Raw genomic sequence first — 17,990 nt, forward strand, 5'->3', positions numbered from 1 at the left:
AATCATACTAATCATTGTTCTATTCCACCAGATGCCATCGGAACGCACGGTACCTTCTGGATGTTTGGATCCATTTGTGTGATCGGTTTAGCGTTTGTGATATTCTACGTGCCAGAGACGCAGGGCAAATCCCTGGAGGACATTGAGCGAAAGATGATGGGCCGCGTCCGACGAATGAGCTCGGTGGCCAACATCAAGCCGCTGTCGTTCAACATGTAGAAATATGTTACCACTCTCAGTGAGAATGATCGCGGATTAGTCTTCAATTGTTAGTAGGATAATGCCAGTCGGATGGTACGCTCGAGATAGGGATAAATCAGAACCCACGAACAGCCATAGCAAAGCATGCTAATTGCTCCTTAGTAAACCGTGCCTAGAATGTTCAACTTTAGCATCCTTACTCGGAGGGTTAAAATTGCGAGATTTAAGATTAGACAAACAAACAAGAGATTTTTTGTGATAAAACCAAGAGAACGAAATCCAGACAGTGTCCCTCATAGAGGAATGGTTGACAAACATTGACAAACGGAAGTAACATAAATCACGCAATAGTTCAAAACTAATCAACGTTAGTCTAGTTGCTGCCGGCACAAAAATGCATCATATGATGATTGATAGATGGATTTGCGAAAACTTATTCCGTGTTTTACACGGAAATCACTAAAATTTGCTAGATGAAAATAATGAGATTGAGAGGCAGCTAGGAACGAAAGTAGTGAAGTATCCATGTATATATTTTTCAAACGATAGAACTCAGTTCCTTTTCGAAGATAATTTCTTTATTTTTAACTATGTAATGCTTGGACGCTATAGATTAATAAGGTAGACAGAAAACCGCTTCATGACAAAATTGGTACCAAAAATTAGGTTATGATTTAAACATTTACGTCATCCCACGGAAGGCTAGGGAAAATGTTTTCCCTGCTCGATTCCAAAAGAGTGCAAGTGGTAGAGCGCTGGTAGACGAATCTCAAACTGAACATTTCGCTTTGTCTAGCTAAGTGATGATTTCATTATTTTAATTTCATACATTAAGCATAACGAATAGCATAAATCTTATGTATGACACAATGATTATTTAATGTAAAATATTATATTGAATAAATAATAATTTATACGAATAATTATTGATTGCGTTATTACTTTGAAATTGTGTTTTGCCAAAATCATTCGCTACTGCCACATCATCATATCATTGATCTATCCTGAGTTACATGAAACATGGGCGTGACCGGGAATAGCGAATCTCATGCTATCAATTTTCTTGTTCAATAATGAATTACACCTCAGCTTTGATTCTCGAACTCAAGCCTAAATTACTCAAGTCCGAACATCATAGGCCCGCATAGAAAAACTTGAATGCCGCTGCTGAATGAAAGCTGCAGCAAACTAGCATGAAATAATAGCTAACTAATAGATTAGGTGAGTGGGTGCTATAGATAAGCATATTTGAAATTTACCATACATGTCTTAGGGGTCGTCGATAAACCACGTGATCATTGAAAAATGGAGGGGGGTGTCGGCCAAATGACCACGAAAAGCCACGCTGAAGGGAAATGGGTTTAGCAAGGTCAACCACGTGAGCGAAAAAATAAATCAAAGAAAGTGTTGTTTTGGCCCACACAGTTACGGATCACCCACACTGACGGATTACCTTGACGTTCAACATCGGATAACTCGTTCAAAACATAAACGTTGACATAAAACATATTTTTACCATGCCATACTATTTGTATTTTATGTTAAGCACAACATCCACCGGCTAAATAACGGTGTATTTGGCAAATGTTTAGTTGGTACCGTAAATTCGGGTGTAATTGATCAGTAGGGTGAATTTGATCACCGTGTCACGCGATTTTATTTCTTACTAATAGTGCACCAAATTCATTGAAACCAATAGTACATGAACGTTGTTTGTCTTAAATAATGCCTTATTGTGTATAGTGAAGTTTTTTGTGTTACAGAATGTTTATTTCTATGAAAATAATGTAAAATTCCAGAATCAAGTTTGGTGTGAAATTGATAGACATCCATAAACTACTAGTTCTAAACAAGGATTTGGATATGGCGTAAACCTGAAAGTTTGTGAGGATATTAAAAATATATCTTCTAAACAGATTTTACTATCAAAACTCTTACCAATTTGCTCGCTTTTTGAAAAATTTGATTTTCTGCTAGAAAAGTAGGGAAATCCTTTAGAAATTGCCTACATTTAGGCATTTTGCGTGGTATTCTTGAAACTTAATTATTGATTATTTCCATAAATATTGTCTCGTTTAGAATTTGGCAATCATATTTGGATTCAGGAGTCCCAAATTAAGTACGTAAAGCTAATTTCAAAAATAACAATAATCACATTGACAAGTGATCAATTTCACCCCGAAATGGGATTCCCCGATTTTTAATTTTAGAGCTGATTTTTGGCACTAACATCACATTTGTTAGAAAATTTCAGTGCATGAGCCAATGAGGTTCACCGTCGTACTTGTTTTCCTGCAATAAGTTGTATGGTATTGATAATATTTTAGAAAGCATACCAAGAAAACAGAGAAAAATGATCAATTTCACCCGAAATTACGGTATCACACACACGGTGCTCCAATTACCGTTATTGTCAAATAAAATATACCATTCAAACGGCAGTCAGCAGTTGATTCCTGACGTTATTCTGCACCTCTGGGCCGATTTTGAAAAACAATCCTTAGTCAGAATTTTGAGTTACGCCCTTTTGAAGTTTATATGATAGAAATCACATAAAATATGCCATTTTTACTAATTTAATCAAAGAGATAATACAAAAAAAAATAGTTTTGATTTTTTATCTGGTTTTAGATATTGAAAAACACATTTTCCTAAAAAAAAATCTAGACCGACATTTGAAAAGGGCCAATGCGATGTTTAGTTATTACTTATCAACCAATACACGAACAATTATATCTAACAATCTTACGCCTGATAGTGATTTTAGGAAATTTTCCAAAGCATTCAAATATGAATAATTAATTCTTGGACAGGATATGCAGATACGCCCTTTTGAAATGTATGGACAGAATATTGCATGGTGAATTCTGTTTCATCAATAATCAACGGTTTGGCGCATACATAATCATTACATCTTCGCGGTTCTTCGTATTTCATTAAATTTAGCAAGTTGCATCAAATTTACACGTACACATGTTGTCTAGATTAACATTAGAAAAGGGCCAAAGTATAAATGGAATATATACACAACAATATAGCTGAACATCAAAGTTGATCGCAACATTCGAACATAACACATCTGTATCTACATAATTCTATATTCTAAATTCTATTTAATTCTTTTCTATTCTAATATGTTCTATTCTATTCAATTATACTCTACTTAAATTTATTATATTCTGATCCACTCTACTTGTTCTTATACATATTTTCACAAATGCCGATGTTGTAATCAACAACTGCGCGCTAAAAACTTGAACGGTACACTTTCGATGTTTGTTCGACTTTATAGCGCTGACAGGTCTGTGAAACAACGATATGCACAGACTCCGACGCCAGCTCATTATGTCAGCCTAGTCCTCGACCAGTCGCATTGCAGAAGTCTTTTGCATGAAACTTGGTGATATGATATTTCGAAGCTTTTGTCAGACTCTGCTCTTCCCAGCTCTCGACAAACTTGTTCAAATTACCTTTAAAACCAGGATCCAGCTCAAATGAAAAGCATTTAATACAAAATGCTTCAGTTCCTTAAAACACATAAAAACTATCATATATAAGTTGAAACCCTTATTTGCACTTCCTGTGAAATAATAATTCAAATCTTCATTTTTATGGAACATATGAGAAGCACGCATTAGGAGTCAGAATCTGTGCATAGCAATTTTTTTACAGAGCTGGGAGCGCTAAAAAGCCGTACAAATATCGAAAGTGTACCGGTCAAATATTTTGCGCGCAGTTGTTAATTAAAACAGTGTCCATTTGTAAAAATATGTATAAGAACAAGTAGGGGGGATCAGAGTAGAATAAATTTAAGTAGAGTATAATTGAATAGAATAGAACAGATTAGAATAGAAAAGAATTGAATAGAATGGAATAGAAAACAGATGTATAATATAGATACAGATAAGTGATATTCGAGTGTTTCGGTCAACTTTGATACAGTCATTGTTCAGCTATATTGAAATGTGTATATTTCAATTATACTTTGGTCCTTTTTCAATGTCAGTATAGACAATATGTGTACGTGTAAATTTGGAATCGTTCAAATATTACGTAACTTTTTCATAAAAAGCTGTAAAGTGGGGTGGAAAATTCTGCGTTACATTATATTTCAATCATTCTTTCTATGCAACTTGCTAAATTTAATGAAATCAGAACAACCGCAAAAGTGTAATGATTATGTATGCACCTAGCTAATCGTTGATTATGGATGGAGCAGACCACTATATTCCATATTCTTTCCATACATTTCAAAAGGGAGTATCTGCATATCCTGTCCAAGAATTTTTCATACAAATTTGATCGCTTTGGACAATTTCCTAAAATCACTCCCAGGCGTTAATTTGGTATATATCATGTTTCGTGTATTGGCTTATTAGTAATAACTAAACATATCATTGGCCCTTTTCAAATGTCGGTCGAGAATTTTTTTTGAAAAATGTATTTTTTAATATCTAAAACCATATGAAAAATTAAAACTACAAAATTTTATGATAATCTCTTTGTTTAAACAAGTTAAAGTGGCATATTCCGTGTGATTTCTATCATATAAACTTCAAAAGGGCGTAACTCAAAATTCTGCCTAAGGATTTTTTTCAAATTCGGCCCAGAGGTGCAGACCAACGTCAGGAATCAACTGCCGGTTGCCGTTTGGATGGTATATTTTATTTGATAATAACGGTAATTGAAGCACCGTGACACAGCTACGGTCGCCTCTCCACATCTCGATATCGTAGGGACCATCGAGATAGGGAGAGATCGAGACAAAGAACAAATCTTTGATGAATACTAGATTAAAAAACACTCCGTTGCCAAGAAAGTAATATACAAACAGACGTCATTTTGCGCTCCCAATTTGTTTTGAATCCCAAAACTTTGGTCTAGTAACCTTCGATATTGATCATATCGACATACGGAGAGAAAATTGAGAACAAACAATCAACAGAAACACATCGAGATATGGAGATATCGAGATAAGGAGAGATATCGAGATGTAGAACATCGAGATGTGGAGAGTCGACTGTATTATTATATGGTCGTTTTCTGTAAGAAGTGCCGTCAGCATTCATAAGCTCCCACAGGTGGTAAAATTCAAATGTTATGGCATAAAACATGCTCGTTCGCTTCGATTTAGTATGAATTCATCTTTGGAAAACATTTTTCTTGATTGTTGATTCTAAATACAGGTATGTTCCGTTTTTATCAACACGATCGGCAATTTTCAGTTGACAAAAACGGAACCGTGACAAAAACGGAATAATTTTCTTAGACAAAATATTTTACAAATTTGAAAACAAAAATTGCAGTTTGGTCAGGATAGTACAAATTTTCATCATATAAATGCACAGTATTGATGTTTAGAAGCTGTAAGTAAGGAACATTTAGATTTAGATTATTCATTCTTATACGTTCGTAATGAAAGTTGATTGCCGACTCCTATCAATCAATATGATTTTGAAATAAATCATTAATAGTTTTGGGGCCCAGATAGCCGTAGCGGTAAACGCGCAGCTATTCAGCAAGACCAAGCTGAGGGTCGTGGGTTCGAATCCCACCAGTCGAGGATCTTTTCGGGTTGGAAATTTTCTCGACTTCCCAGGGCATAGAGTATCTTCGTACCTGCCACACGATATACGCACGCAAAAATGGTCATAGGCATAGTAAGCTCTCAGTTAATAACTGTGGAAGTGCTCATAAGAACACTAAGCTGAGAAGCAGGCTCTGTCCCAGTGGGGACGTAACGCCAGAAAGAAGAAGAAGATTAATAGTTTTAGTTTTCTTGCTTAGGAATTCAATAAATTTAATATGTAATATTAAAACGATAATCACATAAGTGTCCTTTGCATCATGAGGTGCGTCATATTTGTAAAAATAACTACAAGTAAATGGGTCGAGCTGATCATCGTTTTTTTTTCAAGAAGGATTAAACAAGAAACAAATATTTTTTCTAGTATTCATTCTTATCCTTCGGCTTCTTCTTCTTCTTTATGGAATTACATCTCAACTTAGGAAGAGCTTTCTTCTCAGCTTGGCTCTGTTCTTATAAACACTTAGTTTATGAACTGAGAGTTTTTTTTGCCAAGGTACATTTTTTGCAATTTTGGTCACATCCAATTGGCGATTAAATGTGGAGTTATGTTGCAAAAATTTTGCAAACTGAACTAAATATTTACGGTTTCCTGTGCTTTGAATTGCCAAAATCTTATCAGTAAAATGATTGTGGTGATCTTGCTTCTAAAGTAATTACTACCAACTTTGATAGTGATGCACTATCTAGAACAGCGCCATGCAATCTCCCATACAAAACGACAGATTAGTTTTCAGTTGTTTTTGCAGAACAAACACCATGCCATTGGATTTATATAGAAATTTATCAAAAACACAAAAGCAGAACACTAGGAGGAAATTCCAGTGTTCCATCCCTGGATCAATGGACAACTATGGAGCGAAAATAACCTTTCTTAGGTAAATCACTCCCAACGATTATATTCCGATCGTATCACTCGCTCGGCAATGGAAGCTTTCATGTCTTTTTAAGTCTGAACTCCGATCGGATGGCTATTCATTCCCAAATAGTCTTCCATATGCAATTGGAATAGCATTGAAAAAGCAAAAACATGACAGCTCTCGGTATGCAATCTACGAATTACTCCGTTACTACGCAGCGCAATGCAAGAAGTTTATCAAAAAATACAAAAGTGTACAAACTCTAGAACAAGCATCATCAAATTAGAATGTTTTGGTAAGAAACTCTTTCGTAAAGTTTTATGAATAAGCGTTAGGCGAAGTAGGCCGTCATTGAAATTTGTACTGGGAATCGATGATTGTGGTTGATTCGTGATTGTGTGGCTGATTGTGGAATTAAATAAAATCAGTTGGTTTTGTACTGACATAGCTGAAAAAGTATCAGCATACTTTCTGCATGTAAGTGCAAGAAGCAATGCTTCCTGAATCAATGTTACTTAAGATGACTGAGTTTTATCACTTTGAAATTGCAAGCTGCAAAATCAACATGGCTGCCAAAACGAATGACGGGCTACTTAGCCATAAGACTCCTCATAAACCTTTCATTCTCCATGTGGGGAAGTGGTTCATGTCTGCTCAAAGATCAAGATACCAGTAAATTTTGGATGGCAACGTACGTGACGTGGGAACGTCCAGTTTCAACAGTTTCTGAAATTGTCAGCCATTTCAGACCTTTACCCTCTTCCTCGATGCAAACTTGTTCTATGGAGATTTCTAAATTTTGCTGAAACTCATCCCCTACCCCTTGGAACAGTATCTAATTAAAGGCTGTTTGATATTATTTGTCCAATTCTATCTAGTTTAGGAGATAGAAGATAGTTTCCGAAATAGGGCACTTGCAGCCTTTGTTGTGTGCTAGTGTGCCCAACGTACTCCTTTGATTTTGCTGGGAAACATTTTGTAACGTTACCGTTAACGTTAAACCGTTACTCAGCAAAATCAAAGGGGGCTTTATTACTATCAAATTTACATAGGAAATTCGCTGATGCCATGTTATACAAGAAAAACGGAGAGGTTTCTGCAACTCTCTTAAGTGCTGATTCTACTAATCACAAATTCTAGTTGTTGCTAGGACGTGGCCAGAGCAACTCTCAATTGTTAAAGGTTGGATCAATCAACAGACCATGCTAAGTTTGAAAACTATAATTGATTAGTGGATAAGAAGGAGTCAAACCTTATTGAATCGTATATGGCTTGACACCTACCATGTATAGTAGGTGCTCAACATCAACATAATGTCGAAAACTTAACTCTTAGCCTATTGAAAAGCGTTTAAATTGCTCAAAAATAAGTATTTAGTTAATATTCTAAACATTTTGAAAATAAAAAAAAATATTTTTGTGTGTTGTATTTAGTTAATATTCTAAACATTTTGAAAATAAAAAAAAAAATTTTTGTGTGTTGATAAAAACGGATTAATTTGTTGACGAAATCGGAACGTGACAAAATCGGAGCGTGACAAAATCGGAACTTGATAAAAACGGAACATACCTGTACCGAATATTAGCACTTCTAACTAGTGATCCATAGTGATTGTTTACCACGGTTATGGATCACTTCCAAAGAATGTAGATTTCTGCCATGTTAAGCATTGGATTCGACATTTTCAGACAATAATAGCACTAAGGATAAAACTAATAAAACATCAAGGTTTGTCAATTTTGGTTTTTTAGCAGACAAAAATGGGTCGAAAACTTGGTGTGGAGCGAAAACAGTTCATGTCTTAGTTACTACAATGCAGTATCACAAAAAAGGACATTTTACCCTTGTTTCCAACTCTAACACTGCTATTTTTTTTTCTGCAGTAATATGTATGTGACACATTGTTAACTTTCGCCAAATCATACAATACAAAAGCATTGAGTTGAAAATCTCTTGATTTTTCGCACTGATCTGTAATATGTCACAATTTTTAATAATAAGACATTGACACTTTGATGTTTCCAGTGGGCATTTATGCCCTTTGAAGGAAGCACCACACTAGACAACGGACTAGCATGCAACGAAACTTTTTTTGTAAGGAACGCATCCCCCATGCAAAAACAGTATCGGTGAATTCATGAGCTGTAATCATTCACCTTTAGCATTAAGCGTTTCGCACAAATTTGTAGGTGGTACAGTCGTAGACCATTGTATGAGGGTGGCCGCCTTCCCGTCCGTTACCAAAGTCAGAAATTTGGGACTAATCTCTAACTGTTAGACAAGATGGACGCATCCTCTAATGGTCGAGAGCTGTCCTGGCCACGTCCTTGTGAAAGCTGGGGAATGGGAAAGGATGATTTATTGAACAGCTACTTATGAAAGATGCAGAGAACTCTACGACCTCTCATAGGTGTTACGGGATGTTGTGGAATGTTGATGAATAGGGTAGCGCCATAGGATACGTTTGGTAGACGTTCTGGCTGACAAATTTTTATTATTTACGCACTGTGATCATCGCTGCTAATCAGAATAAACTCACCAACTCACCACTCCTCTAACAATGAACACTATATAACATAAACGGACTCTCTTAATTGAGCAGTAACTTCCCAAGTAACAATTCCACAGCAATTTAGCATTCGTGTGGATTTATTAATGTTTTATGACAGTTGCGTGAATGCTATGATAACTAGAGGCGACATTTAACGTTGCTAGAAGTTGATATTTTGTAAGACAGCTCTTAGTTGTTTTCAAAACCTTTTAGAGACAACGTATAAAGTTAAAATTTTGTGGCTACAAAACCAGTTTTATTGTAGCATATAATACCTCATTTAAACTGCTAGTGGAGGCTGAATGACACTTATTTGTGACGGCTATGATAAAAGATCAATATAATACAACTTGTTGTCATAAAAGCTGCTTTTAAACTGATTGACTTACACTTGAATCTTCATAACTTACCTTATTTATACCTCTGAAATCAGCATTTGGGACCTTCAGATGCATTGCGAATGCATTGTGATGCATTACAAATGCATTGGAATGCATTGCAAACACTTATTGCCGATTGAAAAACGACAAACTAATGTCTGTTTTCATTGTTTTTACGAATATTATTCATAATAACATACCCAAACTGCAAACATTGTTGAATGCTGCTTAGTTTCCATAAAAAGCGAAAAAAAGCTGAATCATCTTCAATCAGCATTTATCAAAGCAATTTACATCCACAAATGCCGAAGCATAACCGTGTGCCCTTATTTGTGTATTTATAATGACAAAACAGCATTTGTCAATGGCAATCTATCAATTATGGTTCCACCATATTAATTTCACTCCGGTTGCCATAATTTTATTTGTTCAAATCATATTATCTCCATGAATTTGCTCATAAGATGCTATGGAGTGATGATTAAACTGACTGAATATAATTTAAAGCACAATTACTGCCCAATCAAACAAAGAAATGTTGAATTCTTCACCTGGGGATTTATTTTAGCTATTTCTAATTAACTAGATATATGCCACTTTCAGAGGGGGCACAGGCAAATTCACTTCTTTCTCATCACATTTCACAATAAATCTCACTTGGCACTTAAGATTTGAGCACTATATCAGAAAAAAATCACTTCAAATAAAAAGCACCACAAAATTAATTATCACAGACTTGATTTCAATCTTATTTTGTTTTGTTTACGTTGGAATAAATCGTTATGATAAAATCATTTTCAAGATGAAGCGACATTCATCTAGAACAGGGGACCTGAAAATAGCTACCATTAATGCTATTTTGCTTTATTTGGGTGACATAAATAAACACTTCATAGCCTCTTTTAGAGTGGGCCAACTAGTCACGTTCTAGCCTCCAAGAGGTTTTGGGGGATGCGATGAAGGCAACAGTGCCTTGACCGTGATTTTATTTGCGTTTATTTAAAGCACCCTGGAAGTAATTCATAAAACTAAAATTGTTACTTGGGTTAGCACTGCCCATCAAAACGCACGCACCACGCGAAAAATCGATTATAAAAAAAAACTTTAGTTGGAAATCCATCTCCAACCGAGCATTCACAAATTATAATTTATAAATCAATACGCTTAACACACACAGGAGATAAAAAACGAATTGCGCGAAACGAATTCGGCTCGAGCAAAACGCGCGCAAATCGTAAAAAAAACATAAAACTCTACAAATCATCTTCAGATGTAAACAACAACAAAAAACCTTTTTCACTTTGAAAAACACGTTTCTACAGAACATTTGCACGTGGCATAGCACCATCCTGGGAGGGAGGCACCGATATTACACACGAAATATGACACAAAGTTATTTTGAACTGCAAGAAAACTCCAGCTTGCCAACGACAATCAAGGCAGACTTGATGAAAATCGCTAGTTTTCTTTTGTTGTGTTCCTTCGATCGTTCTGGACAAACATGGAAAAAGGGCCAAAGTTTTCTGTGCATTTAATTTTCGTTTTTATTGGAAAAAGTAAAATACTGCAATAACTGAAATTCAGCGTTATTCTCAAAGAACCTTCTGAAAATTATAGTGAATCCAAAAAAAAAACTCCACAAGAATCATGATGGATATTTGTCTATGAATAACTGTTTTTTTGTATGCTATGGACCTATGCACAAGTTCACTAATTTGATGTTTGAGCGGAGCCGAATTGACTCGTTGCCATATAAAATATTATCAGGGAGATTTCTAAAGGATTTTTTTAAAGGATTTTCGTAAATATCTTACACAATCCCATGAGATTTCCAAATGGATTTTGAATGTTTTTAAAGTGATATCTAAAATAATCCAAGAAGTTATTTCGCAAAATCACGTAAGATTCACAGACATCCAGAAGTTTTGTTGAATATTTTCCGCAATGATTCCCATGTCCAGAAGAACTCCAGAAAGATTAACGGAATAATTTCAAAGGAATTCCCAGAACCATTTAAATGTAACTTTCAGAAGATTCGAAAAAAAAAACAGTAATCAAAGAATCTCATAGTTATTTTTCAAAAGTCCCAGAGGGCGGTCCGGTAGTTTTCTTGAGAAATTTCCATTTGAACTCAAGAGTAACTTTCATAAGACTCCGCCAAGGATCTCAGAAAATTTCCAAGGAAATGGACTGATAAATCACGAAAAAAAAAAACAAGAACACCTCCTTATGAATTTCCAGAAGAATACCAAAGTTTTTTTTATTTTTCAAAGAACCTTAGAAAAAATTCTCAAGAATTACGAATAAATTTCCGGATATTCAAAATTATCTCAGGCAGATTTCTTGAAACAATAAATCATGATTTTTGTAAGAGTTCTTTCCAAACAATTTCAGAGGATAATAAATCTTCGAGCTGTTTAGTAGAATACCTATAAGTAGATGAAAAAAACGAATTTAGTACTATACCATTTAATTCCACTAGAGTTTGTATCCTTTGACAGATACGCGTATTTCGACCTAGTACACGACACTGAAGACGGCCTTACAGTTGAGGTCGAAATACGCGTATCTGTCAAAGGATGCAAACTCTAGTGGAATTAAATGGTATAGTACTAAATTCGTTTTTTCATCTACTTAATTTCAGAGGAATTTTCCATATAAATAGATTTCCAAAAAATCCCCGAGGGACATCTGGAAGTTTCTTAAAAAACCGATTCAAAAAAGGTATGTTTTTGTTTCCGAATTTTCAACATTATATTTCGTTCATAAAAAACACGTGGTCTTAGAGAGGCCAAAACAACGCACAGCCACGAGGGGGAGGGGGTTCTAAAAATTACGACGAGTGCTGTTAAAAACTGAGTTCTGCAATGATTTACGAACAACTTTTTTTTTAGCAATTTTTGAAAGTTGTTATGTAATGATCCATTACGCAACTCAAAACAGTTGCTTAATGAAAAGGCATTGCGTAATGAAAAGTAGTATAATCAAGAAAGCTGACGTAGATCCAGAACTAAAGGGCATCATCAAGTCTCATCAGGATGCAGAACGACATGCATCTCAAAGTACCATGCTTGATCTAATGAAGAAGGCAAACATGGAAGGCGTTGCGTAATGTTTCAGTTGCATAATGAAAAGTAGTTCAATCAATCCCAACATGACTGATTTCAGTTGTGTAGGGTGATGTGCTAGTATCCATCGTATTAAACATTGATCAGTGAGAACTGCAATTTTGATGATGCTGATACAACGGCTTTAGCATTGTAAAATAAAATTTTGATAATTCTTTATCTTTTTTTGGAAATAATGCAAAGAAAATGCATCCTGCCGTATTGTCAATCCGTCGTATTGTTTTCATTTCTGTCGCAATCAGTTTCCAGATTTGTCTCACAACTTGCGGCTCACTGTGAAATAGTGAGTGGTCAAAACACAACATATCAACGCTCATATAAAATGTTTTACTAGAATATATAGATCTACGGGCATCTCCCTCCATTCCTTCAGCATGATGGAATATACTAATTTCTTTTAAAATTTATGGTTCGTCAACAAAATTCAACCCAAACATATGAACACAATTCCTTTGACCGTACAAATATGGCATTTGCTCACAGTGCAGCGAAAACAACACAATCAAAGGAACCGTATTTTTACGTCGAGTATCGCGCACACATTGATGCGCACAAGCTTTTTTTTCTCAGTACGACGGATTGAACTTTGATTACATTCTCAATTTTACGCAGCCGTTGAGAAAATTTCATAAAATTTCGTGAACTATAGAACTTTTACGGCGTGTGATTGGAATGAAATCCTTCAGTGAAGAAGTACGAAGGTTTTCCATAGTGAAAATAAATGCCTGGCGAGGTAAGTCACACAGGGGGGCGGGAAGAAACTTGTATCATAAAGTGGTGTGATTGGTGTCGATCGTTAGGCATTTCTCTCAAATCGTGTTCGTCCATGCGATTTCGGTAAAAAAGTGCAAAGTGGATAATTGAACTGAAGTTACTTAACAAAATACAGTAGTTTTATTGCATTTTTGGTGTACAAGTGTACCGAATTGACTCGGATTCAAATCGTAGATTCGTATCTGTGAGAGAGGTGACAGCTGGCTTAGAAGTCAAGGGAACCTGTCACCAACTGTCACTGGAAAACTGAACATTTGAAGGGTAGAGCGTGAAAACCCGTCAAAAATCAAGTAAACGTTATTAAAATTTCTAGATGTTTCTCGATGATTTCACATTTTAAAAACATGTGAATACTTAAATATAGATGTGTGTAGGCAACCTGCTCTTGATTTTTTATATTCATATCCTTTTTCATAGTGAACAACAAGAAGTGAATATGATTTTGACCAAAATAAGTTCATCAGACCGTAGTGCACAGCTCAAAAATTGAAGAAAGAAGTCAAAGAAGGCAAGAAAACATGCCAACTGTCAGTGGGCTGTCTCCTCTCTCTCAGATTCGTCTGTTGAATCATGAGCTAATCGACTGTGAGAAATTCTTATTTGAAATACTTAGGACGTAGAGGAGGCAGTAGAATATGTAAGTTTACAACAAGAACAGATAGGAGCTTTATGGGGCGTTTCGTGAATACTGATTTACAGACAATTAAGGTGAAGATGAATCGAAGCCAAACTTCAAATTTTCAAGAGCACGGATCTGGAGAACCAAACATCCGTTTAAGCTGAAAACCTAATCGATTGGTCACTAGCTGGTGGTGACCAATCGATTAGGTTTTCAGCTTAAACGGATGTTTGGTTCTCCAGATCCGTGCTCTTGAAAATTTAAAGTTTGGCTTCGATTCACCTTCACCTTAAGCACACGAATAACTCATAATATGGCTGAAAACTGCATACGGCGTCTTACCTGATCTTTCTTTGAAATTGAACAACAATGGAAGTGTAAAAATTTGTAACAGTTATTTAACAGCCTATCTGATTTAGAAACTATGCATGTTACTACTCATGAATGCATATGTAGGTTTTCTTGAAATATGTTTATTCTCAATAATAATATAACTGTAACGGCATTTTCGTAATTGCAAAAAAATGTAGTATGCAACTCGTGGCAAAACTCGATTTTTTCAGCACTCGTCGTATCTATCCAACGAGACAAGCCTCTCGTCAGTCTCGGAAACCAAGACTGACGTGGCGTTACTATCGGACCCATACCGCATACCAGTCAACAACGGGAACTGGGTGGCGGATAGGTCCCAACAGCTAGCAGCTATAGGGACGACAAGACGATACCTAATCCAAGAAGTAGTCGCTAGCTCGAATGACGGTTTTGCGATAGCAAAAATCAAAGGCCTGTTCTATTGCAGTTGTTACGCTCCCCCAAGGTGGTCGATTGAGGAGTTTTCCCACATGGTCGACAGGATGATAGCCGAACTAGCTAATCGGCAGCCAGTAGTGATAGCTGGCGACTTTAATGCATGGGCAGTGGAGTGGGGTAGCCGCTTCACCAATCAAAGAGACCAGCTATTGTTGGAATCCCTGGCCGCATTAAATGTAGAGCTGGCAAATGTGAGTACAGTGAGTACCTTCCGCAGAAATGGTGCAGAATCGATTATCGACGTGACGTTTTGTACTCCTAACCTGTTAGGTACCATGAACTGGCGCATTGATGACGGTTATACTCATAGCGATCATCAATCGATTCGCTATATAGTATAATACCAGACGGACGAAAGGCAGCGCGATGTAACCCGACCCAAGCCCGAGGTTGGAAAACAGCGCGCTTCGACGTCGAAGTATCCACCGAAGCCCTCAGGCGCGAACGGAACACTCTGGACCTAAACGGTGAAGAGCTAGTTGCTGTGATATCACGAGCGTGTGATGCTTCCATGCCGAGAAAAGTCCCTCATAGAGAGAACAGGCCGCTGGTGTAGGTACTGGTGGTGTGAATCAATTGCAAATCTTCGAGCAATCTGCCTTCGGGCTAGACGAAGAATGCAACGCGCACGCACAGAAGCACGAAGAGAAGAACGCGGTGCAGCATTCAGAGAGGCAAAGTTGGCTCTCAAAAAGGAAATCAAGAGTCGAAAACGGGCATGATAGTCTATGCGAGACTGCCAATTCTAGTCCATGGGGTGACGCCTACAGAGTGGTAACGGCTAAGACCAAAGGTGCCATAGCGCCCCAAGAGAAGTCGCCCGAGTTGCTGCGATCGATAATGTACTCTTCCCGCACCATCCCATAAGCCCATGACCCCCAGCGCCGTACGCAACGCTGCATTGATCAAGGAATCTTCCCGGATGTATGGAAGCGACAGAAATTGATGCTACTACCAAAGGCGGGGAAACCACCAGGTGACCCGTCGGCGTATAGACCTATCTGTCTATTAAGGTGAAACATCTCTGAATCCAAAGATGACCGTCACAATGGCCGACTTGTGACCCTACTCGCGTTTTTAAAGGCACTAAACTTGAGAAATAGTTGGCAAACGTTTCTTCTTCTTCTTCTTCTTTCTTTTCCGAGATGGTGGTTGTCAGCTCGAGTGTTTGGGCCAGTGTCTAGACTATATGCCCACAAACGTTTCTGATCTTCTTATTTCAGGCTTTCTGCTAGTGCACAAACCCAAAATAAAAAGTACACTGTTGTTGTATGCTTTCTTCGAGAGATTTGTGCCTTTAAAGTTTAAGTGCAATCTTAAAAGATGATTCCAAGCTGTTTCACCTTAAATACGACGTGCAAGTTATTGGAGATGATGATTCTCAACAGTCTAGTACCGTATACGGAAAGTGCGGACGGCCTGTCCAACAATCAGTTTGGATTCAGTGAAGGTAAATCTACTCTGGACGCCATCCAGTCGGTCGTTCAGACAGCTGAGGTGGCATTCGAGCATAAAAGGAGCGGCATCCGTTACTGCGCGGTTGTCACTCTGGATGTGAAGAATGCGTTCAACAGCGCAAGCTGGGAAGCAATAGCACACTCGCTTCACCGCTTCAAGGTACCTATGCAGTTGTGTAAGCTTCTAGAAAGCTATTTTGGTGGTAGGATGCTATAGTGTTGTCCTTTAATCACTTAAATTTAATAATTGTTTTGCATTAATGTTCCTAAAACAAAACATATTATTAAATGAAGAAAAATATGAAATCGTGAAAATTCTCTGGGTCATGAATACAAGATTGATAAAAAAAATGACAGTTATATAAATAATCTCAGATAACAGCCTACTAAGACACTGCAAAAAAATCGGAAGGCAAGAAATGTCAAATATGAATTACCCCTTGTTGTTTTAAAGCGAGCGTAAAAAGCTGGATAGTCGAGACAAACAACGTTCTTTTATGATATGCAACAAATAAATTAATGCTCTATGAAATTAAATTTAATCGTGTGCATCGATGATCAATTCAAAATTGATTTTTCATAAGGGCTCTTCATCGAATTAACTTTATCTACGTTCTTTTTGCATTATTACAGAAAACTGATTAAAGTATAAAGCCCGATTCGCTGCTGACAAGTAATTTCTCGGCCTATCTTGATGCATGGAAAATTTCTGCAAGGAATCGATCAAGAATGCGCTTTTTTCTGATCGCAGTACGCAGTTGAAAAGAGATGTCAGTTCAAACGGGAGTCGCTGTAGAAAATTTCTGCAAGGAATCGGCGAGAAATTTCTTTAGCGATTCCTGTTCAGCAGCAAATCAGGCTTAAGAATCACCATATCTTGCTCCATGAACAAAAAATAACACAGAATAATTTAATTTAACAAAATAGCGAAATGCTAAAGAGTGGATTAATGAAGAGATATCGCTCATATCAGCTAATCCCTTATGAACGAACAGTATCGTATTTCAACCCTCCTATCAATTTCGCTTGAATTTACGGTACCTTATTTTTCTGCTAAAATTTCTTTAAATCCAATCAACATTGCATCATTTAAGTATGTTAAGCCAAACAGGCTACCGTGAAAAACAAAACATGAAATATCAAGTTCAAATCTACTCACCCATGACTTGAACCCGGCAAATGGCACAGGTGTCGCACTCCACATCCCAGCTCCACATGGCCACCGCATTCCACTTTTTTAAGGTGAACATTTTGTCCGGTTTCACGTCGTCGAATTTATCACACGAATTTTCATTTTCGTCACCCATTTTCGAATGCACTACGAAACGTTCCACTAAACTTTCCTGCTAGTACTGAAGATTACTCCCTCATAAGAGAAAGTAAACAACAACAAACTGCGAAACAGGCAACAGCTGATACGGGGATCTGTCAAAGTGACAGACCCTTCAGAAAAATATTCTTTCATTTGTACTAAAATTTGTTCTGTCCAAAGGCCTTTTTATTTAACCCGTATCTGACCGGGTTAGGTTTTTTTATATTAATATTGTTGTGAATTGTTGTGCACAACATGTTCATGAACGTTAAATTCTACTGGTTTAGATGTGGTTTTCACTACACGCAAAA

The 17,990-nt window shown here is 36.8% G+C and overlaps 2 protein-coding genes across 6 annotated transcripts in view; one reads left to right on the forward strand and one right to left on the reverse strand.

The window, feature by feature from the left end:
* LOC5565788 (facilitated trehalose transporter Tret1) overlaps nt 1-534 on the forward strand; it is a 32,049-nt gene extending 31,515 nt beyond the window's left edge. For all 5 annotated transcript variants that reach the window (XM_021842671.1, XM_021842669.1, XM_021842673.1 and 2 more), the window contains exon 6: nt 32-534. In XM_021842671.1, the coding sequence (XP_021698363.1) occupies nt 32-219 (188 nt within the window). In that variant the 3' untranslated portion in view covers nt 220-534. The remainder of the gene's footprint in view (nt 1-31) is intronic.
* Nucleotides 1-17,764, reverse strand: part of LOC5564301 (RING-box protein 2) — a 168,104-nt gene extending 150,340 nt beyond the window's left edge. The window contains exon 1 of the mRNA XM_021842675.1: nt 17,527-17,764. Coding sequence (XP_021698367.1) covers nt 17,527-17,674 — 148 coding nt within the window. The 5' untranslated portion in view covers nt 17,675-17,764. The remainder of the gene's footprint in view (nt 1-17,526) is intronic.
* Nucleotides 17,765-17,990: the final 226 nt, after the last annotated feature.

The sequence above is a fragment of the Aedes aegypti genome, chromosome 2, assembly GCF_002204515.2.
Source record: "Aedes aegypti strain LVP_AGWG chromosome 2, AaegL5.0 Primary Assembly, whole genome shotgun sequence".
Lineage (NCBI taxonomy): Eukaryota > Metazoa > Arthropoda > Insecta > Diptera > Culicidae > Aedes > Aedes aegypti.